This window comes from Lagenorhynchus albirostris, chromosome 11 (assembly GCF_949774975.1).
Source record: "Lagenorhynchus albirostris chromosome 11, mLagAlb1.1, whole genome shotgun sequence".
Classification (NCBI taxonomy): Eukaryota; Metazoa; Chordata; class Mammalia; order Artiodactyla; family Delphinidae; genus Lagenorhynchus; species Lagenorhynchus albirostris.
The window spans coordinates 46,850,961-46,877,517 of NC_083105.1; the positions used below are offsets into that span (position 1 = coordinate 46,850,961).

The window sequence follows — 26,557 nt, forward strand, 5'->3', positions numbered from 1 at the left end:
GGAATGAATATAACAAAACAGAAACAGACACAGAGAAGAAACTAGTGGTTACCATGTAATTCTATGGGGAGAGGGAAGAGGAGAGAACAAGCAAAGGATAGGGAATTAAAAGGTACAAACTAGTAGGTATAAAATAAATAAGCTATAAGGATATATTGTACAGCATAGGAAATATAACCAATATTTTAGAGTATCTTTAAATGAAGTATAATCTAGAAAAGCTTGGAATCACTATGTTGTACAACTGAAACTAATATATTATAAATCGACTATACCCCAATTTTAAAAAGTGTTAAAAAAAAAAGTAGGGCTTCCCTGGTGGCACAGTGGTTGAGAGTCCACCTGCCGATGCAGGGGACACGGGCTCATGCCTGGGTCCGGGAAGATCCCACATGCCGCGGAGCAGCTGGGACCGTGAGCCATGGCCACTGAGCCTGCGCGTCCGGAGCCTGTGCTCCGCAACGGGAGAGGCCACAACAGTGAGAGGCCCGCGTACCACACACACAAAAAAAAAAGTTAAAAAAAAAAAGTAATCAACAAGCCACAGTGGTATTACCTGTGATTTTGTTACCATTAGAAACTACAGACATTTTCAAAACACTTTAGTTGCTTCAAATCTCAAATTTTCATTTATGTTCATTACTAGCCTAAAAATTACTATACACCACTGGACATTGTTGATATGCACATTACTGAATTTATTTATTTGATATTTTAAAAACCATATTCTAATAGAACTGGTGTCCTCATAAGCATGTATATTTAATTTTGCACACCTAAAATATTGAAAAAGGGTCGACATGTGTCACCAGCGAGCCAAAGGGGTTCATAGCCCAAAAAAGGATAAGAACACCTGGGTCAGAATTTCAGGGCAAGAAGAATAAGGTTGTTTGCAGAGGATAACAGAAAGCACAGCAAATTAAGAAAAAGAATAGGCCTCAGAGCATATTCAGTTGAAACTTCTTGTTTTAAAGATAAAGAAATTGTGGTCTGGTGGGAGTGTTGAAGGTCACACACACAGCTAATTAGTGACAGAGCCAGAGAAAACAGAATCCAGGTTTTCTGGCTCAGGATCCAAGGCTAAATGAACTTTGATGTGACTTGGCTATAACAAAGCAAGACAGGGCAAAGACAACTCTGCCCAAGACACAATTCCTTGCACTGAATGCATAGAAATAGCCCAAATACCTGAATATTCCAAATGTTATTAAAATATATTGTTTCTCCCACTTTTCCTGAAACATGTACTTCTTGGTCTATTTTCCCACTTTATAGAGAGACATGGGTAAAGTGAAATTTTTACTTCCCTCCTGATCTATGATAAGTACAACAGCATAAGCACAACAGTAGATATCAAATAACAGCTAGTATCAATATCAAGCAAACAATAGAAAGCAGAAACTAACAAACTGGAGAGTCTGTGAACCACCTAAAGAAGGTAGCTACTACTATTTAACTCTAGCTAAATGCTATCAAGAAAAGAACCGTCAACTCAGAAATGTAGATGGAACAAAAGTATCCTTCAAAAAATAAAGGTGAAATAAATACATTTTCAGATGAAAGAAAACTAAGATAAATCATCATGAGCCAACCTGCTCTAAAAACAGAAAGTTTCTTTGGACAAAGGTAAATAATGAAGCTTAGAATTTCCTGAATGAAGAACAACAAAAATGGCAAATATGTGGGAATGTATACTAGACCAGGAAACAGCAAACTTTTCTGTAAAGGGCCAGCCTGATGATAAATACTTTAGGCTTTGCAGGCCCAAAAGTCTCTGTTGTGATTAATCAGTTCTGCACTTACAGCACAAGAGAACCCACAGAAAATACATAAACTAAGAGCTGTGGCTGTATTCCAATAAAATTTTATTTATAAAAGCAGGTGGCATGCTGTATTTAGCCGATAGTCATAGTTTGCCAATCCCTATTCTTTTCTTCTTAAATTCTTTAAAATATGTGTGATAATTTAAAGGAAAATTTACATCACTGTCTGAAGGGGTATATGAACCATGTAGATATAATATGACAATTACAGCATAGATTGATGCAAGGAACGGGAACTACCTGGTGACAAGATTATAAACTGTAATAACTGTAGTGCGTTGAGTTGTGTACCAATAAAGATATATTCAGGTTCTAATCCTTGGTATCTCTGAATGTAACAATATTTGGAAATAAAGTCTTTGCAGATGCGGTCAAATTAAGAGGAGGTAATACTCAATTTGCGTCGGCCCAAATCTAATGACGACTGTATCTTTCTAAGAAAAAAGGAGGACTTCCCTGGTGGTGCAGTGGTTAAGAATCCGCCTGCCAATGCAGGGGACACAGGTTCGAGCCCTGGTCCGGGAAGATCCCACATGCCGCGGAGCAACTAAGCCCGTGTGCCACAACTACTGAGCCTGTACTCTAGAGCCTGCGAACCACAACTACTGAGCCTGTGCGCCACAACTAATGAAGCCCGCACGCCTAGAGCCCATGCTCTGCAACGAGAAGCCACCACAATGAGAAGCCCACGCACCACAACGAAGAATAGCCCCTGCTCGCCGCAACTAGAGGAAGCCCGCATGCAGCAATGAAGACCCAACGCAGCCAAAAAATAAATAAATTTATTTTAAAAAAAAAGGAAATAGAGACATAGAGACATACACAGAGGAAAGATAACCAAGTGAAAATGAAGGCAGAAATAGAAGTGATGCAGCTGTAAGCCAAGGAACATCAAGGACTGCTGACAACAACCAGAAGGCAGAAAAAGCAATAAAGGATTCTTCCCCAGAGCCTCGAAAAGAAGCATGGCCCAGCTGGTACCTTGATTTCAGACTTCTAATGTCCGAAACTAAGACACAACATGAATAGTCTTAAATCTGCTGAAAAAATTTAATTCACACAGTTATCCTCCAGGTCAAGATGGTTTCACTAGTGAATTCTTCCAAACATTTCTAAAAAAGAAATAGTGCCAATCTGACACAATGTCTTCCAGAAAATAGAATGGGAGGGATTATTCTGTAAGTCACTTTTAAGAAGTTAACATTACATTGATACCAAAACCAAAGAGTATACAAGAAAAAATATCTTAAAGACCAATCTTCCTCATTTTTTGCAAAAATCCTCAACAAAATATTAGCAAATCAAATTCAACAAAATATCCAAAGATTAATAAATGATGAATGAATAAGCCTTATTCTGGGAATATACTTGCTCTCCCTTCTTTTCTGAGTTTCTTTAAGTAAGATAAAATCATATGAAATAATAACAACATATTGTTGGGTTTATAAAATATTCAGCTGCAATATGTACAACAATAACAGCACAAAAAGGGAGAAGAGGGAATAGAGCTATACAGGAATAAAATTTCTGTATCTCACTGGAACTAAATTAGTACATCTGAAGTAAATCCTAATAAGAATACAGTAAGCCCTAGTGCAACAACTAAAAAAATAATATAAAAGAATATAGTGTAAATAACATTAAAGGAACTAAAATGTTATAGTAGAAAAACACCACTTGATGCAAAAGAAAGCAGTAAAGGAGGAACAAAACAACAAGACATGAAAACATACAGAAAATATAGCAATATGGGAGACATATATTCCACTACACCAATACCAATATTAAATGTATCAATAAATGATTAAAGAATCCAATCAAACTGCAGACTGTCAGACTGCAAATATAAAAATAACACAACCTAGATGTCCATCAACACATGAATGGATAGACGATGTGGTGTATATACATACATACATATATATGGGTGTGTATGTATTCTTACATATATAGGAATATATATATATGAATATTACTCAGCCATAAAAAAGAATGAAATAATGCCATTTGCAGCAACATGGATGGACCCAGAGATTATCATACTAAGTGACGTAAGCCAGACAGAGAAAGACAAATATCATATGATACCACTTATATGTGGAATCTAAAAAAATGATACAAATAAACTTACTTACAAAACAGAAATAGACTCACAGACATAGAAAACAAACTTACCCTTTGATTACCAAAGGGGAAGAGGGGGATAAATTAGGAGATTGGGATTAACAGATACACACTACAAAAAAATAAAATAGATAAATAAGGTCCTACTATATAGCACAGGGAACTATATTCAGTATCTTGTAATAACCTATAATGGAACAGAATCTGAAAAACAATACACACACACACACACACACACACACACACACACACACCCTACCTGAATCACTTTGCTGTATACCAGAAATTAATACATTGTAAATCAACTCTACTTCAATTAAAATAATAAGTTAAGAAATACTTTATTGCTAAAAATTGCTAACCATCATCAGAGCCTTCAGCAAGTCATAATCTTTTTGCAACAGTAACATCAAAGCTCACTGATCACACACAAAATAATAATGAAAAGGTTTAAAATATTGCAAGAATTAACAAAATGTGACACAGAGACACAAAGTGAGCAAATGCTGTTGGAAAAACTGGCACCAACAGATTTGCTCGACGCAGAGTTGCAACAAACCTTAAATTTGTAAAAAACAAAATATCTTCGAAGCACAATAAAAAAAAGGTATGCCTGTATTGGTTGTTTCCCCTCATGATCACGTGGCTGACTGGGAGCTTGTGGCTTGCTGCTGCTGCTGCCCAGCATCACTAGAGAGTTTCCTACCATATATCGCTAGCCTGGGAAAAGATCAAAATTCAAAATTGTAAGTACAGTTTCTACTTAATGCATATCACTTTTGTACCACTGTAAAGTTGAAAATTCAAGTCAAACAATCATAAGTTGGGGACCGTCTGTAATAGATTTTATAATAGTTTAATAAAAGACTTCAGCAGGGCTTCCCTGGTGGCGCAGTGGTTAAGAATCCACCTGCTAATGCAGGGGACACGGGTTCAAGCCCTGGTCCAGGAAGATCCCACATGCTGCGGAGCATCTAAGCCCGTGAGCCACAACTACTGAGCCCACGTGCCGCGTCTACTGAAGCCCGTGCGCTCTACAGCCTGTGCTCCACAACAAGAGAAGCCACCGTAATGAGAAGCCCGCACACTGCAACAAAGAGTAGTCCCCCACTCGCTACAACTAGAGAAAGCCCACGCACAGCAACAAAGACCCAACACGGCCAAAAATAATAAATAAATTTATTAAAAAAAAAAAAAGTTCAGCAAGTTTGCAGAGTATAAAACAAATATGCAAAAATCAACTGCATTTTTATATACTAACAATGAACAATCTGAAGATGAAATTAAGAAAACAATTCCAGTTATGAAGCATCAAAGAGAATGAAATACTTGGGAATACATTTAACAAAAGAACTACAAAATTTATCTTCTGAAAACTATAAAACATTGTTGAAAAACCTAAAGATCAATCATATAAATGGAAAAGACAGTACAAAGACCAGAATACATAGATGGCAATACTCCCCAAACTGATCTACTGACTCAAAACAATCTGGCTTCTTTGAAGAAACTGACAAGTTATTCCAAAAATTCAAGGCACTCAGACTAATAAAAACAATCTTGAAAAAGAACAAAGTTGAAGGATTCATTCTTCCAGACTTGAAAACAGATATAGCAACAAAAAAGAATTGAAAGTCTAGAAATAAACCCTGACATTTTATGGTCATTTCATATTAGACAGGATGCCAAGATAATTCCATGGGCGAAAGTATAGTCTTTTCAACAAATGGTGCTGGGACAACTTAATACCCACATGCAGAAGAATCAAGCTGGACCCCTTTTCTCACATCACATACAAAAATTAATTCACATGGGCTGTAAACATAAATGCATGAGCTAAAACTATAACACTCTTAGAAAACAGAGGGATAAATCTTCGTGACCTTAGGTTCTTCAACATGATGGCATGAGTAACAAGATAATATGCTGGATTTAATCAAAATTAAAAACGTTTGTGATGAAAATATACCATTAAAAAAGTAAAAATAAAACCCAGAGAATGCGAGAAAATATTTGAAAATTACATATCTAGTTAGGAATCTGTACCTAGAGTATACAAGGAACTCTTACAACTGGTTAATAAAAAGGCAAACTAGTTTAGTTTAAAACTAGTTTAAAACTAAACAAAGGATCTGGATCCGAATAGACATGTTTCCAAAGAAGACAACACATATTTGTAGCCAAATATGTACACAAAAAAATGTTCATGTCATTAACCACCAGGGTAATGTAAATCAGGTATCTACAACATACACAGGAGGATGACAACAATAAAAATGACAAATAATAACAAGTATTAGCCAGGATTTGGAGAAATTGAAACTCTCACACGCTGCTGGTGGAAATAAAAATGGTACAGCTGCTTTGGATAATAGTCTGGCAGTTGAAGAGGTTAAACACAGTATCATCATTTGACCAAACAATTCTACTACGTATGCAACCAAGAGAAATGAAAACATACACAAAATGAAAATCTATACAAAAACTTGTGCACAATATCCATAACATCATTATTCATAATAGTCAAAAAGTAGAAACAATGGAAATGTCCATCAACTGATAAATGAATAAATGGGATATATCCATACTGCAGCATATTCTTCAGCAATAAACGGATTAAGATATTGCTAAATGCTTCAACATGTATGATATTTGAAAACATTATGCCAAGTGAAAGAAGCCAGTCTCAAAAGACCATGTATTCCACTTACATGAAATGTGTAGGATAGGGAAGTGCGTAGAGACAGAAAGTAGATCTGTGGCTGCCTGAAGCTGGGCGGAGGTGGGAGTTGAAAGAAAAGGGGAGGGCCCGCTAAAGGGTATAAGAGTTCTTTCTGAGGTGAGAAAAATGCTCTAAAATTAACTGTGGTGGTGTTTGCAAAGCTCTGTGAAAATACTAAAAACCACTGAACTGCACATCTTAGATGGGTGAGTTAAAACATGGTATGTGAATTACAACTTAATAAAGCTGTTAACACTTTAAGACTGCAAATCAGGCAAGGATGTCCCAGGCAGTACAATTATGCAAGAAAAAGAAATGAACAAACAAAAAAACAGAGATTGGAAAAACAGAAAAAATAAATCTTCCCTATCTGAAGATGGCACGGACTGCCTGAGTAAAATATGCTAAACCATTTACAAAAAAACTAGAACTACTATGTAAGTTTTGCAAGGTCAAAAGCAAGATCAAGATATGAACAAAATCCTACTTCTGTATGCTAGGAATAGCTAGTACAGCTCCAAATAGTTTCCTCAAAATTAGACATTCAGGCATAAATATGAGATACATAGTTATAAATCTAACAAAACATGTGCAGGTTCTGTATGGTGAAAACAATGAAACACTGATGAGATAAAAGACATACTATGTCTAAGAATTGGAAAGCAATATAATTAAGATGTCAACTCTCTTCTAATTGATCTATAGATCAATTAAATACAATGCCAATCAAACTCCCAACAGGATTTTTTAAATAGATTAACAGATTTCCATTAGTCATTAGGGAAATCCAAATAAAAACCACGATGAGATCAAACACACAAGAATGGCTACATTCACAAAAATAGACAAGTATTAGAGAGGAAATGGAAAAACTGGATCCTTCATACATCGCTGGTGGGATGTAACATTGCTCTAGGTGCTGGAGATACAGTCAAGATACTAAGTAAAAATAAGACAGGAAAGATACCTGCTCTCATGGAATTTTCATGTAGCTAGAAAATAATGAACAGAAATGATTTTTGATAGTGATAAATGTTAAGCCAGACAGAGAGTATTGTGATATTGCAAAAGGTATACTGGATAAAAGTAATAGGAATTACTTTCTGAGATTACAATTGGTAAGTCATCATTCAAAGGATGGTGTGTGTGTGTGTGTGTGTGTGTGTGTGTGTGTGTGTGTGTGTGTGTGTGTGTGTGTGTGTAAAAAGGCTCACCTGTTCAGTAAGGACTCAAAAGTATTAAACACATGTAACTAACCAAGGGATTTTAATCTACAGAAAATGACCACTATTACCATAAACTGATATACTGTTTACGAAAAGCCAAGAATACTAATTTTAATTAGGTTTGATTTTTGAAATACTGAAATAACGAACACACTCCTATCTTCATTGATCCCTTGGGGTATAAAGCACTCAGGATTAACGTAAATGAAGATATTTCTAGTCTATCTGAATGCCTAAAAACTGAATACTAGTTTTTAAGAATCTTAACTCATTTTCTTCTATCTTCAAAGGCACAATTTACTCTATCATCTGTCCCACTTTTTTACCACGTATAACCCCACTTAATTTCCACTTTGTACTTTTTCTGTTAACTCTTCTTCTACATTACACATTGTCAGACTGAACCATCCTTTGTCCTGTTTTCATCTAATAACTTTTTCCTACTGATTGTGCAGTTAAACAGTTATCAATATTTGGTTTAAACAGTTATCAATAAGACAACAAATCAATTAGACTCATCCTGTAAAAGCTTTTAAAAAATGTGACATATTGGCAAACTAAAATTTTGTAGTGAAAAAACAACTAAAAGATATCCTTCAAAATTTGGTGTCCTTATTCTCAAATTTCTACATACCATACACAAGCAGCAAAACCTACTATTATTCCCCTAACATTTTAATTTGTTCTTTCCAAAGGTCAAGTCCAATTTGATACAAGCACAATCAATGTTTATGGTCAAAATATAAAATTTAATAACTTTTTAGTTATTTACATAAGTTTAAAACTATCTTCTGGCCACAAGTACACACTACTGATTTAATCTGCTAAAACCCACATTAACTCTCCTCAGTTCCAAGGCCAAATAAAAATATTACTGCACTCAACAAACTTACAGAGGATTTAAAATAACCACCATCATCATCATCAATCTCAAAAGTCCACAAAAGTGAGGTGGAAAAGTATGTCCTAGAAAAGTATCTGCTACCTAGCAGGCATTAATTAAAATTTGCTGAATGAATAAACGGTAAGAGAACAGCACCTACTACAGAACATAACTGAAAAAAACGTTAGTTTCCTGGTTGCTTACTCCCCACTAGCATATTACTCTGAAATAATTATCCACCAATAACGAAGAGTTGATATTACTGGTCTTTTTCCCCATTCTTTATAATTTACTAAGCCTTCCAAGCTGTTAAAAAAGTTTTATGACTTATTATTTTTATTAGAATTTTAATTAGCAGAAATTTTGTGACCTAAAGCAGCGGTCCCCAACCTTTCTGGCACCAGTGACCAGTTTGTGGAAGATAATTTTCCCACAGACCGGCGGGGAACGGGGGCGGGGGGCGCGGGGAGATGGTTTGGGCAGTAATGCGAGCGATGGGGATAGAGCGATGGGGAGCAGCAGATGAAGCTTCGCTCACTCACCTGTTGCTCACCTCCTGCTGTGTGGCCTGGTTCCTAACAGGCAGAGGACCAGTACTAGTCCGCAGCCCAGGGGTTGGGGACCCCAGACTAAGGTAAACTAATCAAGACCTTAATCACTTTCATTAGATGAAACTTTTAGTAAGCATAAACACGTGTTTCTTCAAACTACTAATGAATACTAATAAAAAATACAAAACTGCAGCTACATGGGTAGGCACAATTTTGTTAAGTAGGTAAAAAGGAGATGCTAGACACCACCACCCAATAAACACCATTGAATTACACTCCTATTTTTACAAGAGCCTAGTATGTTTGCTTTACATACAATGTTTATATACAACACCTTTAATACTTCAACAATATTCAAGTTAAGTATAATTACCTCCAATTTAGAAAAAAGGAAACTAAGCTTCAGAAAGGTTAAGTAACTTGCCTGTATGTATAGGATGGTAGAACAAGGACAAGGTTTCATGTCAAGGTCATTTAGCTGTAAACCTTTAACATTTTTTACTATTAAATCACACCTTCACATAATCGATACATAAATTTAAGTCTAGCAACACACAATCTGGAAGAGGATTTAGCGTCCTCATGATAGAGGAAGAAATGCAGCAAAACTGTGGAGGGAGGGATACTCACTGTACCAAATACGCATTCATTCAACCAACATGTTTTTAGGCCCAGTTACAAGAGCACAACAAAAAACTATCCAAAAGAAATGAGTGATTGGACACGAAACAACCCTGAGGAAGCAAAAATATTACGTTGAGCAAAAGATGTCAGGCACAAAAGAATGCATACTGTACAATTCCATTTGTTCAAACCTCTAAAAAAAATTCTAATCTACAGTGACAGAAAGCAAATCAGAGGTTTGCCTGTGGCTACAAATGAAGACTGCCTGGAATAAGAACTCTGGGTGTGATGGGAATGTTTCTATCTGGATTGTGGTTGATGGTTACATGGTACATAAATTTGTCAAAACTCTCGTTAAAAAAACTTAAATGGCTGTCTTGTATTATACGTAAACTTACTTAACAAAGTTATTTAAAAATAAGAATGGTAAGGGCTTCCCCGGTGGCGCAGTGGTTGAGAGTCCGCCTGCCGATGCAGGGGACACGGGTTTATGCCCCAGTCCGGAAAGATCCACATGCCGTGGAGCAGCTGGGCCCGTGAGCCACGGCCGCTGAGCCTGTGCTCCGCAACAGGAGAGGCCACAACAGTGAGAGGCCCGTGTACCGCAAAAAAAAAAAAGAATGGTAAGAAAAAACCTTGAGAAAAAGAAAAAGAATGGCATTAGTTCATATAGATACCAAATGAAAATGGGTCCTGCCCTGAGAAAGCAAAATCTTAATAGGAGATACATGTAAATATATTTTAAATCTTCCTAAAATATTTAAGTAACATATTAATGTGCTTTAAAAAAAATCTTAGTATAATAAACATTTCACAGAAATCAGTAATAGTAATACTAGCAGCATTAGCTTCCTTGTTCTTAACTGCCCTGTCCTCTTACTACAAGATTTAATTCAGCCAACTAAAGTTTCCTTACTAAGTTACAGTTTTTCCTGCAAGGAATTTAAATCATATATGAATCTTCAAATGTTACATATATATTTTTGTAATCTACTAATTGCATTACACTTGCTTCCCAATTTAAGAGCTAGTTCTATAGATATAAGAATTGTTTTTAAATAAACATAGAAGCCACACTTAGCATAATTCAGAGCCATAGATAAATATGGAACTTCTGGTATTCCAAAAGAAACAGTGCAGTGATTTTCAAAATACAGACTCCAACAGTGGGCCATGAAATCAAGTGAGTCAAAACTACCATGATATATAGAAACATATATAGAAAACATCTGAATGCATCTTGCAGTAAGGAAACTGTTTTCTGAGTGTTTTTTTTTTCTTTCAGTCACACACGTGTGCATCGACACTCAACCTGAATCCACACTATGGATCCTGGTTTAAGGGGGGAAAAAAAAAGTGAATGCCTCCAGAAATATACTAGAGCAAGAAGAATAACAGTGTAAAGAAAAGTCATAAGCTTTGAAGTCAAAGACCTAAGTTTTTATCTTAGTTCTGCCACTCATTAGCTATATGAACTTGGAGAAGTTAATTATAGGCTGTCCTACAGAACCTTTATTTAATCAACTGTAAAATGAGAAGCATTCAGCAAACTTTGCATAACAACTGTGAAGAGTATATGTAAGATCATTTTACATAAAGTAAAAGCCAAAGACCTTATGATGGCTTTACAAAATCTTTCCTAACTTACCTCTAGTCCCTACCTTTTCTTCACCCATCTACCATTCTCCTCCCTTCCCACCACACTCCAGCCACATAGACTTCCGGCAATTTTTCAATCATAATACATCAAATCATAAAACATCCTCTCCCAGGGCATTTGCTCTTGTTTTTGTCGCTTCCTGGAACCCCTTTCTCCTGAATATGCACGGGATTGCTCCCTCACCACAGGCTCACTCAATCACTTTCTAGGGGAGGATTTCCATGACCAATTTAAATCTGAATCCCATACATACATCATACTCCTTTGGTCTCTTTCTCTCCATACCCACACCACCATCTGCCAAACCATGTTTTATTTTTTATTTTGTACACTATAATTCCCTTAGAACAGTGCCTGACACATAATAGGAGTTAAACATTTGTCAAATGAATGAATAAATAACACACAAAGTATCTAATAAAGTACCTAAATCTTACTTTGCATACTCTCCACTAGCAAACCACTTAATCTTTTCAAATTTATCCATGGATATCAAATTGCCCTCCAGACAGCATAAGCTTAAGAAAACAGTAAAAATATAATCTGATTTTTGCATTAACATAACATCTTAGCTACATTTTTAGTGTTGCTACAGTATATTAGACAAAAATCTCCTTAAACTTTCACATTGTCACTTTAACCTGTTTAAACTACTTTGTCGTCAATTTTGGTACAGTACCACTATATGTTTGCTAACTTCATTTATTTGTGTAATATTAATTATTAGTTACTTTTTCCCACAGGAAATATTACTTACTTTTCCCCACAGGATGCCTAGGAAGGGACCACCAACAGGATTATAATTATTTTACTCTTATTCTTATTTTTATTCTTATTATTGCTGACAATAAAGAATATGAACAGAAAACAGGTAAAACACAAATTACACAATAAAAAGATTCACTCTTCAGAAAAACAAAACAATTCAACTTTTTTTAAATTATAAGCTTACACCTTCAAAATTTAGGACCATTTTTTTTTTACACAACCATACTATACTCAGTTTCACTGACAATAAAGTAAAAAAGATAATTCACACATAGCTGGTGAGAATGTAAACTGGCACAGCCTTGCTGTAAGGCAAGTAAATATTAAAAAAGCTTTGGAAAATAACTTTTCATACATTCAACAAATATTTGTCAGGCCCTATATGAGGCTTCAAATACACATTAGTAAATAAAACTGACTTGATCCCTTCTCATCCTCTAGTGATGGAATGAGACAAACTGTTAAATAATGATTAATTGTAAGAGATGCTACAGGAGGAGGGGCCTACTTAAGAAAGAGCAGTTGAGGAAAGCCTCTAAGAGGTATCCTTTATGCTACAGGCCGAGCTAAACACTGTGCATATACTGCCATTCACTCCTAACAATCCTGAGATAAATATCATTATTATACCTATTTTACAGGAGAGGGCACTAAAGCTTGAAAAGTAATTCGACTAAGGACACAGCATTACATAATAAGCACTGAAAGTACATCTAATACTTTAAAATAATAATTATACTTACAGAAGTGTTTTCTAAAGAAATAACCAAATATGTAAACAAAAATTCAGATACAAAACTATTCATCACAGTGCTACTTATATAAGTGGAGAATCAAAATAAAATTGAATGTTCAATAATAAGGAATCATTAGGTCAGTTATGCTCTGGCCATTAAGAATCATATTTTGGGTAAATACTAAATGACACTGGAAAATGCTTATGATGTAAATTTTAAAAAAACACAGAGATGATAAATCAGTAAGTATAGCCCAATTTCCCTATTACAAAAATGAAAAGACTGGTTGTCTGTGGATGTTTTATCTCTTTTATTTTTTTAAATAAATTTATTTTATTTTTGGCTGTGTTGGGTCATCATTGCTGCGCGCGGGCTTTCTCTAGTTGCGGTGGGCGGGGGCTACTCTTCATTGCAGTGCATGGGCTTCTCATTTCAGTGGCTTCTCTTGTTGCGGAGCACAGGCACTAGGTGCGCGGGCTTCAGTATCTGTGGCTCGCGGGCTCTAGAGCACAGGCTCAGTAGCTGTGGCACAAGGGCTTAGTTGCTCCGGGGCATGTGGGATCTTCCTGGACCAGGGCTCGAACCCGTGTCCCCTGCATTGGCAGGCAGATTCTTAACCACTGTGCCAACAGGGAAATCCCTCCTCTTATTTTATACTTCTCTTAATTTTCCAAATTTTCCACATTCATTTTTGTTACTTTAATATCAGGGAGAAAAACCAAAAGAGACTGGAGTGCTTTTAAACATACACACACACACCAACAGTGGAAACAACAAATAATGTTTGCCCAGGTTAACAGTCTTCTAGTTTGCAGGACTGCAAGTCATTTTTATTTTCTTCTTTTCCTCATCTTTATTTTCCACTTCTTCTGTAATAAGTATATGCCATTATAACTACTTTTTTTAAACCACAGTCTCCTTCAGCACATAACCTCGCATTTGCTTCAGCCACTCAATAACAGTATTACTTCCTTGGTATGCTGCAATAATATATATCTGTATTCAAGAATCCAAAACTACAAAATAGGTATAGGTTATAAGAAAATCATTTCTGGGACTTCCCTGGTGGTGCAGTGGTTAAGAATCTGCCTGCCAATGCAGGGAACACGGGTTTGAGCCCTGGTCCAGGAAGATCCCACATGCCCTGGAGCGATTAAGCCCATGTGCTACAACTACTGAGCCCGCGAGCCACAACTACTGAAGCCCGTGCACTTAGAGCCCGTGCTCCACAAGAGAAGCCATGGCAATGACAAGCCTGTGCACCGCAACGAAGAGTAACCCCTACTCGCTGCAACTAGAGAAAGCCTGTGCACAGCAACAAAGACCCAATGCAGCCAAAAATAAATAAATAAATTTATATTAAAAAAGAACATCATTTCTATTACAAGAGTCTTCCCTTTAAAAAATTCAAATCTCCATACATTAATTTGAATAATGTTAGAAATCAAAGGAACGTAACTGTCCTTTTTCTGTGCCAACTGATAAATCAGAAATAAACACTATTTCTGAAATACTGTTAAAACTGACAGTCTAATTTTGCAAAAGCAAAAATACATATCTTTACCATGTCTTGGGATTTTGGCATGTACATTATTTGCCCAAGGCTGGCATATACAATAAAAATAAAATCTATTTAACCATGTAGTTCAGGTTGTAGACTATTCTGAAGAATGAATTCTCTAATGACTTCTACTTAATTGGAGCAAATTAAGTAAAAAGACTTTGGCTTTGTAAACTTTTCTAAAATGTGCTAACAAATCTTCTTCTTAGAATAATAAACACAGTAGACATAAATCAATATTTGATGCCTGAGCATACTGCTGTACCTGACAATCATTATTCATTATTACAACCATCAAAAATTATAAAGGGGCATATCTTGTTCAGGATCTGAAGATACGGAGGAGTTTATTTTATAAGTTTTATAAGTTATATATGTAAGTTTTAGATAGGAGAGAGTTGTCTTTGCTCCATTTAAAATTATTTGCCTTAGATATATGAAAAATGGAGGAGCAACCTAAGAATTGGGGGTGGCAAGTTTCCAGTTTCTAGAGTTTTACTATATGTTTTTAGAAGGAAAACATATTTTACTTGAAAGCAACTTTTTAAAATAACACGAGATTAATCACAATCAGCAGAACTCACAAGCACATACCATCACTAACTAGATTTTTAGAAGGGTGACATGAAAAGCAATGCCTTTCCCTTCAATACACAATCATTTTCCAAATTCATTACTCTGTGATTCACTTTCCTTACTTTGCTACTGCAGCTACTTAGTACTATTCTACTTTCCTTATATGGTATTTATTTTAGTGCTTCAAAAGGCTCAGACCCAAAAGATCTTTAAAATTATTCATACACATTAAATAATGCAAAGAATATACAACAGTTTCAAACTACTGCACTGACTTCTCAATGCTCTAATTATAAATTACAAATGAATTTTATTTGTAGGGAAAAAAGGCATGCATGATGTTCACAAAAATATGTCTGGCTAACAATAATAAGGAGAAAGAACACAGGTTACAGAAATGAGGAATAAACCAGAATATTCAAAATCTTTCACCCTTAATGAAGAGGGAATGAAGACAAGGTAGACCTCCTGTTATATACACTTACACAGAAAGTATCAGGACCTCATCATGCAAAAAAATATGCAAGTATTAACTGCCTACCCTGAGACATAGCAGAATCATTTTTTCCCGCACTCTTCCACGCTCCCCACTCCAATACCCAAATATTTAATTAAATAAAAATGAAGGGCAAACCATATGAATGCAGCAGTACCACAAGGTAAATTGAATGAGTGAATGAATAAATGAACCACACAACTTAAGAAACTACTAGTTTCATTACAACCACTAATAATCAGGACTCATTACCGTAATTTCACATGCTTTACAGTTAGCCAAACATTTTTGCTTTCAATACCTCAGTTCTCATCAGCAACATTAGGAGGTATAAATGACTAAAAAGCTGAGGTTCTCCAATACTAATCTGCCCAGACACATAGCTAATAAATTCATGGAGCCCAGACTAGAACCCATCTTCTGAATCCAAGTGTGGTAGTCTTCCAAAATAATATATTATCCCTCCATTAAATAAGAGCACACGCTCAAAGGTAAATAAGTGACCTTTCTCAACTTCCAAAAAGTAAATTATAGGTGCTATATTAAATATTTCCTCTGAACTTCCTCCAGAATTCTGAAATATTTACTCTGTATAAAGGAAAAGAGGAACCAACATTGCTAAGAACCTATTGTCAGGTGTTTTGCACTGTAATTGATCCTCTAAATAAGCCTAAGAGAAGATATTTTATTAATTTTAAGGAAATGGAAACTAAGGCATAGAGAAGTAACTTGCTATAGATAACCTAACTCAGGCTGTAAGTGGTAGACACAGTCCGAGTCCTAAGTCAATGCTCTCCCATTAGATTTATCCCATTTAACAAAGGAATTATTAAATGCCTATTAGGTGCCATGCACCATGCCAAATGCTTCAGATAGAGCAATGCTAAAATGTATCTATACTGGACTTCCCTGGTGGCGCAGTTGTTGAGAATCTGCCTGCTAATGCAGGGGACATGGGTTTGAGCCCTGGTCTGGGAGGATCTCACATGCCGCGGGGCAACTGGGCCCGTGAGCCACAACTGCTGAGCCTGCGCTCCGCAACAAGACAGGCCGCGATAGTAAGAGGCCCGCGTACTGCGATGAAGAGCGGCCCCCGCTTGCCACAGCTGGAAAAAGCCCTCGCACAGAAATGAAGACCCAACGCAGCAAAAATAAATAAATCAATTAAACCACATTAGAGAATGGCTGAAAACACTTTTAAAAAAAAAAAGCTCCTTCCTGAAATAAAAATGTTAAAAAAAAATGTATCTATGCTACCCAGAATATTACACATAATACTTAACACAACACCATCTAAACAAAATTCCTCGTAGGAAAAACATGTCTAGACTGTAAGAACAAAATTGCACTCTTCTTGTTTACATTTATAAATTTGATACAAAAAAAAGCATGGTGTACTCTATGAAACAAATTGTGGCTAATCCTCATTTGCCTCAGAAGCTCATATTTAAGTGGCAAGTCCCACTCCAAAAACAAAAGCAAAAAACAAACAAAAACACCCACAAGAGGCTTTATTCCTAATATCAACCTTATGAGGTAAACAGTTACCTATCCACATTTTTCGAGTGAGAAAACTGAAGTTTAGAGAGGAATTAAGTTACACAGCTAATTAAAAGCATAATTGGTGATTCCAACTCAGGCTGGTTAGTACCAGAGACTTTAACAAAATCATGTAAAATTCCAGCAAAATATAACTCCCTTTAATAGGAAATAGTTATAATGAGCTCCATTTTATTCAGTCAAAAATGAACTAAACAATTAGGCAACTTGGGCAGCTCCAAGTCATCACGTAGAATCATTAACGTTTGCTATGAAAAAGTGGTATATAATGCATACTATCAAAGTAGTAATTTGCTCAAACTGCATTCTTAGGGAATCAATTCTTTTTATTTAAAAACATTCATTTGGGCTCTTTTTTTTTCAATGTCAGAATAAATAATGCTAGCAACCTAAAATAAATGCACAGCTGTTATGTACAGTATTTTGAAGAACACACACACCTCAGCATTGTAAAATATGCACTGCTAGCAATATATTATAGGTATAAGCTCCTACGAATGATTATATTGCTAATTTAGATTTTTTTGGTATTACTCTAATTTACTGAAGTAATGTTAAATCTCATGCCTGCAAATAATGTCAAATAACAACATTCAAACTCTGCCTGCCCTAAAACTTACATAACAAATTCCATCCATTAATATAAAACTTTTCATTATGGACATTGGTTTATATGTATAACAAGTTCTCTGGAAGATAAACTACAGACTTTCAAAGTTCTTAATAATTAAAAATCCTGCCAATATGAATACAGAATAACTCTATAATTTCTCTAACAGAAAGAAAAAAAATCCTTCAAAAACTTTAGAAATACACTAAAGCATCAAGCTTGTAAATTTAATTATAAATCGTCTGTGGAATCTAAAATTTCCTCCTGAAGCACAAATCTGATTTTCACTTGCATTGTCAAAAAGAAATTGGTTAATTATTCCTCATCATGTAAAAAAAAAGTCTCTCACACTATGGCAAATTCATTCCCTCAGTCAACTTCTCATGAGGTCGCAGAACTGCATCAAGAACGATAGATTACTGTGCCATTCTCTAAATCCAGCCTAGTCTTCCAGACTTTTTGTATTTGCAATGCTGATTGCGCATCCTCCCCTACCTAAGTGAACTCCAAATCACCCTTCAGAACCCAGTTCAAACATCACTGACCAGAAACCAACTCTTTAACTCCCTCAAACAAGGTTGTTCTACTCTAGCATGTACCCATAACATGCACCACAAAAAGTGAACTTCAAGTATTCACTGCATCTCTAACAGTGTATGGCACCTAGTAATATTTATTGAACTGTACAAGGAAGTCTAAGTAAACATGAAAATCATTACTGATTAATTTCTTAGAAAAATCTATCTAAAATATTGCAAAAACAAAATCTTTTAGAGGTTTTGATAATTCTATGCAAACACAAAGAAAGTTTTAAGTTTACTCTCCTTTATAATTTCCACTAATACAGAGATACCCCCCCACACCTGATCCAGAAAACATCATGGCCTCTTAAATGAAAATTCTTCCTCCCTATAACCTATTACTGGGTCCATCACAACATTTTCAGCAGTTGAAAGACAAAGATTTACATCTTAATCATCTTTTTCTTTTTCCCTTTAGAGTTTACCCCTATTTATGCAGAAAGCACTAAGTAACTACTGATGAAATTCCTGTTTTCATCAAACATGAAAAACTTGACTCCATCTCAGGGTCTTCTATTCTTTCTGCCTGGAAACACATTGACCCAGATTTTTGCATGGCTTTCTCCTTTCTCAGTTTCTGCTCAAAAGCCACCTCCAGAGAGGTCTTGCCCTCATCATCTTCCTTAAATAGTCTCCTCCTTCCATCCCTAACCAATTACTGTACCCGTATCCCCCTTTTCTTCATCACAGTTGCCACCTTCTGAAATTGTTTACTTGTTTATTATCCGTCTCCCCCTCTAACACATTAGCTCCATGAAGGCGGAAACTTGTCTTGTTCACCATCATATATACCCAGCACTTACAGCAATGTCTAGAAGAAAATAAACACTCAAATTAAAGGATTTAGTTGAAAGTGCCTACTCAAAAACAAGCAAGTTCTATGAACTTTCCATCTGCAGAGAGAAGAAAAAGTCTTCACTTTCAAACTATGCTCTGAAACATCTTAATAGCAGTCAGAGGTCAAATTCCCTGAAGCACTGGACTATATATAATTGTTTTATACATACATATCTATTTTAGATACGTAACACAAAAGTGCATCATGTATCAAATTTAAAATTTGGAGACTGCTATCTCTTCCATCAGGTTAAATAGTTTTGCTACAGACCTCAAAGTTTGGCCTGACATGTCTATGAATATATGTACAATTTCTCTTAAGTGTGCATAGATTAGAAAGTTTCTATAGCTCTGAATTTTTTCTAATCTAAGGCCAGACATGCTCACTCACATAAAATTATAAAAACGACACCCCTAAAGCACTATTCCATGCACTACTAAATCAAGACAAAGTTAGCACATTACCTCAAAGTATAATTGTGCAATAAGTAAATGTGTAAAATGTAGTACCTGTAATATAATATTATTACTTACTCTCACTATAACACAGGATTATTACTAAATGTTTTGGTGTTTCTTGATGAATATGTTTATCATTTTAAAATATGTGAGCAGCTGTTGCATTCTCCCAGAAAGTCAAACTTGAAACACAAATTTCCTAATACTTCTCTTTCAAATTTCCATATTTAATTAAATGATCCTGAATCTTCAGAACGATCAATTAAAAACAAAAAACAAACCTTCTACTTACATCTACTTAATTTGATAAATCAGGATTTTCCCTATAGAGTAGCATTAAATTAAGTGAGAAAGACACTAGATGCTGAGTCCAATCCAAGGATAAAATGGCCTTCAAAATTCCCATTTACTGATTTTCATACTAATCAAAACAGTTTGATTGTTCTATCTTTATGTTAATGTTAAAACTTAACCTTATTTTAAAACTTAACATCAAAATGACAACCACAGGGCTTCCCTGGTGGCGCAGTGGTTGAGAGTCCGCCTGCCGATGTAGGGGACGCGGGTTTGGGAGAGGCTGTAACAGTGAGAGGTCCGCGTACCGCAAAAAAATAAAAATAAGCATCGTAATTTACAATGTAAAAAGTAACACAAAAACACATTCCTGCCAGATATGACACAAAACCAAATGTTCCTCTCGGAAACACATTGTATTACATAATCTGTCATTACATTTTGTCCAGATGCTGATACAAGATGGAGTAATGTTTCAACATCCAAATATATAAATGGAAAAATGGTACATCAATAAGTTTGAAAAAATCCAAGTGTACTCATTGTTACCTAAAGTGCCAGAACACAAAACTCCCTCTTGCTTATTTTATCATTCCTTGGCAAAGTAAATATGTACTGTGCGTGCATTCTCATCTACTTTCACATAAGGAGAGACCTTTCAATTCACTAAAAGCAGAGAAAAAACTGATGTTCCCAGTACTAGAACAAACTCTCTTTTAAAATAATATACTCTCTGTATCTTCAGTAGCTTTTAGTTATTAAAGTCAATGAAAAAAAAAGAAAAAAAAGTCAATGAAAAATACGTAGGCAAATGAGACATTTCTAAGATCTTAAGTCAAATGTTTAGCATCTTGGGACTTCCCTGGTGGCTCAGTGGTTAAGAATCCGCCTGCCAATGCAGGGAACACGGGTTTGATCCCTGGTCCAGGAAGATCCCACATGCCACGGAGCAACTAAGCCCTTGTGCCACAGCTACTGAGCCTGTGCTCTACAGCCCGCGAGCCACAACTACTGAAGCCCACACACCTAGAGCCCATGCTCCACAACAAAGAGAAGCAAAGGCAAAGAGAACAAAGAGAAGCTGGAGCACTGCAACGAAGAGTAGCCCCCCCCACCACCGCTGCAAATAGAGCAGCAAGACCCAACGCAGCCATAAATAAATTCATTAAAAAAATGTTAGCATCTCCACTAAATGCAATTCTGTAAGTCATTTACTGTTTTGATTTCTATAGTTCAAAAAAGGGACACAAAACTGGTGCACAATCTCTTATTCAAGCCCTTAAAGGCCACGTATTTCTCAGAATTGGAATTTGTCAGATTTTAGAAAGTTAAGATAGCATATATATTACGTATGACCTAACACCTCCCAGGGTGGCCTAGACAGCACTTGCCATCAAATATACTAATATTTCTGCATCAAAACAGAAAATCAGGTTAACACAGATAGACCATGAGTAGGCTACCAATTTCAGTTGGAATTTGCCTTCACACTTGCTTTTTTAAAAAGTCAGTTTTTAGAGCTTTTGGAAATTTGGACAGCCAATAAAAATACATTAAATCATCTCATCCAGTTTTCATAAGGAGAATGGTATTCAAAACCTAGAGAACTCCTACTTTGTACTAGGCACTAGGTCAGGCACTGGGAGTAAAAAGGTGGGGGCCAAGGAGGAGGACATAGAATCTAAAGTCAAAAAGCCCAAATCTAATAGAAGCTCACGTTAAACAACTGTAAATGTATTATGGGGTAAACACAAAGTATCTCCTTCAACCAATGACCTTAGCCATACAAAATACAGCAAGAAATACAGACCTTAACACTGCCAGAAACACTTTGTTACTTACAACCTTCCCTCAGTCCTGTACTCACTCCACACACATTTTTCTAAGAAGCTGGTTATCTAGTTTCCCATAGGTAATTAAGAAGCAGAACTGTAAGAAACGATTCAAGGAAGTAAAGGAATGCAGGATGCCCTTCTTCCCATACCCTTTTCCAATCTGTTGTTTCCCACCCGTGGATTGGGAAACAACACGTGACTGCACTGTCAAATGACAATTTGGCACCAGTTCAGTTTATTGCATATTTATTGATAACCTACTATGTATTATGCACTTAGAAGGTACCAGAAATGTAAATATAAATGACAAAGCCCTACCTCTCAGGTGCTTACAATCCAGTGGAGGTTAAGGTGGACGGTGGGGATGGACAGTAAATTACAATACCATGTGATACATTCAATAATAGAAATTTGAAGAATAAAAGCAGTACAGCAGAAGGATTTGGGAAATCAGGAAAGGTTTCTTTAAGAAAGTGACACCAGAGTAGTTCTGAACGATAAGAAATTTGTCAAACAACAGAGAAGTGATACTAAAAATACCACCACCATCCCCTCCAAGCCCCACATAAAAACATATGCATGAAAGCAAAAAAAGGGAAAACTTTCAGGGTAAGTGGCAGATATGTCCAAAATATCTAGCTATATCTAAATAGACTTAGGTCCCTGGTGTAAACATATACAAAATATTAAAGTGTGTCCAGAAAAGGAAAATTGTTTTTTTCCTCTTAGGTAATTCATTTTGCATTTCATGATTATATAAGCTATGTGGCCTTACCAAAAAATAAACATTGTAAACCATTTTATTAATGCATAATGTAGCATATCCCCAAGTGATAATACCAAGAGATTATCATCTGTATTTCAGAGAACAAGATGTCAGAAAAAAATATTAGGAATTCTTTTTTCCAAGTCATTTCTAATAGTATAGACAAAGTAAATAAATAAACAAGCCATATCAGCATGACTTGTCATGAGAGGAGTTTTAAGAGTTTAAAAAAGGATGTCAAACAGAAAAACTAAAGCAACGAGAAAAAAATATATATATATATAGTATTTAAGTTGAAGAAGGAAAAGTTCAACGCACAAAACCAAGTTAAAAATTACAAAATAATTTTAAAACCTTAAAACCCTAGTGTTCATTCTATTTGTTTTCGAAGGTAGACATTCTACAACAGACACCAATTTTAGTATAGATCTTTCCAAAAATACCTAGTAAAAGTCACAATGAAATTCAACTCCTCTAAGTATTATGGGTAGAAATCATCCATAGTAAGGAAGAACAATCACATGTATCATCAACCAGAATGATTCCTGTCACAGCACTAGATCCTTTGATATCAATATTGTGATACCAATATTGCATGTAATTCTATTCAAACATTACAGTGCAACTCAGATTAACTCTGCCTCTAAAACTGCCCTACCTGGTACCTTGGTTTCTTTTGCTTCTTTGTGCTACGAAATCCACTAGAAGTCTAGGTAACAAAATCTTATTTAGTAGTATCTTTTCTGAAGACTGTATCACTGTTTGCATAAATTGTCCTCAAATGCCTATTAAGCAAGCACATGGAAAGTTTGCCTTTAAATATGTAATCATCACAAATGAACTTCCTACAGTTAAAAATGTTGACAATTAAAAAATACTGTTTAACACTGCTTTTTAAAGAGCAAAGAATAGTTACCTTATTTTTACCAATCTAATAATGTCTAGTCATTATTTCATATTTAGGTGTGAAGCATACCTTTTCTTTATTTTTCTGTATTATTAGAAAATCTTATGAAGCATATTTGTGAGTAAAAAGGGTAAAACTCTAACTTCCCACGGGTTGCAAAAAATTCTGTAAAGGTCTTTCAAAATACAAATACTTTTAATACCAGTATCTGCTGAAGAGATAAGAACCAAACAACTGGGTTAGAAGCACTTCTAATGAAATCTACTCATAAATCTAAGTATTTACTTTTGAACAAAGAGAATTTTCAGATTATAACTGTGAAGTACCTATGAAAAATCAAAAAGTAAATTAAATATTCAAGGTTATTAAGTAAAAACACAGGTAACTAGTTCTCTTGGGGAGGAATATCATTCTGAGGTTTATCTTCCAAGATCAAGTAGTACTTCGAAATGGAAGGGAATATAAATCACTCATGCATTTTGTCCTCATTTTTCTGCCATATAAATTTACTTTAAAACTAAAGTATTGTAGAAACTAAAAATCTTTAAAAGGTTGTATTTCTTGCTTGGTTAAATGTACAGGCAATTCTAATTCCCCAAGAGTATCAGATTAGGCTACAGATATCGCTATACAGTATACTTAGAATAAAAGGGTTCTGCCAACAAATGATGCTTACATTAATTAGAATGCCAAAAAATGTGAAAGTTTCTCAATTCCTATCTAAAATACAATACAAAGTAATCACAGAAGTCACTGCAACTCAAGCCCTCAGGAAAAAAAATGAGAGTAAAGAACCTTTTTAAAATTAAATGAGGATCTTACAAAGTCAAAAAAGAAGTGGAGAAGTTTTGTCTTTTTTTTTACACGCACTTTGTATTTTTCCTTTAGATTTAATATTACACGAGAACTACAAACTGAAGCGGAGTTCAACATACAAAGTTAACTAAAGATCTTGGTCCATTAAGAAGTATTTCAATGAAAAGAGATCTGAATGTACACATCAAACCACCTGAATGTAGCCATTTAGCCATTTCAGTCCACTGTGATTCTTAAGCAACCCTTTAAATCTGGGATAAAGTTATCTTCCAAAATTGCAAAAGAGATGTCTTCACTGGCGTTTGGGAAATAACTCGTCAAATATACCAAGTATTCCCAAACAACAACATAAACCCGGTATGTAAAGAGATATTTTCAAATTTCTAAGCCCCGCCCCCCTACTTTATTACTTCCACTTATGTTGTTTTAAGAGGCAAATAACGCTGTACTTATGATTCTAGAGGTCTAGAAATTCCTAAAATCAAGCATGACAGAAAATCTGTTCAACTTTGAACTCTAAATTCAAGCACGGCCTCCCTCGTGAACAGATTCTAACTAGGTACTTCCTACCATTTCGCCAAGAATCTAAGGGTTGATATCACTGTATTTAATTATTAGAACCCGTCCAGAAGATTAAGAAAGGAATAGGATTCTTTGACCAAGAGTTTTGAAGCAAAATGTGTTGCATTCGGTCTTCTGGATGTTGAAAAATGAAGGCATCTCTTAGGATTCGAAGGAAGCTGATGTTTAGGTTCCTTCCAAGAGGTTGGTACCCGTATGTAAGACTTTTGTAGTTGTAATATACCCACAGTGCCTGGAATAAACGCAAATTCTAAGACCTTGGAAATGTTCTCATAAAAGGAAAAAACTCGTATTCGCCAAGGCCCATAGTTACCAAGAGTTAGAGGCTGTCTCTCCTAGACGGACCACAGAGCCTAAACTAAGAACTAGGAGCGCCTCTTTCAACCCCAGTCACTTGTTCCGCGAAACTTTTAAGTTAGACCCAAGACAGCAAAAGGTGGAGAGGCCCCGGCGGAAGTAGAAACCTAGGGCTAGCAACTTCACAGACAGAGGCGCCTCGGGTTCCTCCGCCGCCCCAGGATTCTCCGGACTAAGTCTCTACCAGACCACGGAAGCTTCACCCTCCGGGTACGGAAGCAGAGGAAGCATCCCAGTTGCACTCTTTCTCTTCCACCACCCATAGCCTTCTGTACCCAAGGGCCTGGCAGCTCCTGAGGCCCGTTAGCCAGTCCAGTGTCCCCCACCATTTACGTGTACATACACAGAAACACACATAAGTTGCAGATGATGTGCGTGTATTGAGAGAATGTGAAGAGCCAGAGACCGCGGCAGCTGCCAGGAAGGCGGCAGCGCCGTCTAAAGCGGGCCCGGGGTCCTTGGCCACCGCCGCTGCCGCCTTCTCTTCTTCCCCAGGAAGCAGCGCGGCGGAGGCTCCTCCGCGCTGGAGGGAGCCCGGGGGAGAGAAGTCTGGGGGAAACCCCAGCGCCAGCTGAAGGGACCCGGCCTAGGATCCAGAACTGCCGCTGCAGCGACCCGACTACAGCGACGCTTTACGTCCCGTCCACCACCCTCCCCATACACACCCCCTCCCTCCCTCCACCGCCACCCCCCCCCCCGCCCGCTCCGTTCTCCCTCTCTCGATTGGAGCCGAGACAAAAGCAACGGGAAGCGGCGGGCCGGGACGCTGCCCGCGGACCCCGGGCGCGACCGGCCCGGCCCCGAGGCATTCCCCCGCCTTGCGGGGGCCCCGAATCCGCCGCCCCCGCCGCGCGCCCCACTGCCAGACTTCCGAAAATTTGCCAAAAACTCACCGCATGAATTTTCTTGTCCCGCGGATCCAAGATGGCGACGTATCCACCGCGGAGGCTGCTGGGAGCAAGACCTTTACCCTCTGACCCCCGCCGTGACCCCCGTCGTTCCGACTTCCCTCGAGGCGGCGGCGGAAGGTGGGAGCGGCGATTGCCTACGGGACAGAGTTGGGGGTGGGTAGACCGCTTCCCGCGCGTTCGAGACGGGTTGGGGAGGAGCGCTTCACTCCCTCACCTTCCTCCCCGCGGCCTCCACCGTGTCTCTCACCGACTCGCGGGGAGGTTCGTAGCTTCTCCGCAGTCGTTACAGCG

At 36.8% G+C, this 26,557-nt stretch overlaps 1 protein-coding gene across 7 annotated transcripts in view; it reads right to left on the minus strand.

Moving 5' to 3' along the window:
- Window positions 1-26,343, minus strand: part of CNOT2 (CCR4-NOT transcription complex subunit 2) — a 111,301-nt gene extending 84,958 nt beyond the window's left edge. For 3 of the 7 annotated variants that reach the window (XM_060165363.1, XM_060165361.1, XM_060165360.1), the window contains exon 1: window positions 4,507-4,667. In XM_060165363.1, the coding sequence (XP_060021346.1) occupies window positions 4,507-4,583 (77 nt within the window). In that variant the 5' untranslated portion in view covers window positions 4,584-4,667. Of the gene's footprint in view, window positions 1-4,506; window positions 4,668-26,248 lie in introns of those variants that run through there. The other 4 variants (XM_060165365.1, XM_060165367.1, XM_060165362.1 and 1 more) reach the window with 3 other exon arrangements.
- Window positions 26,344-26,557: the final 214 nt, after the last annotated feature.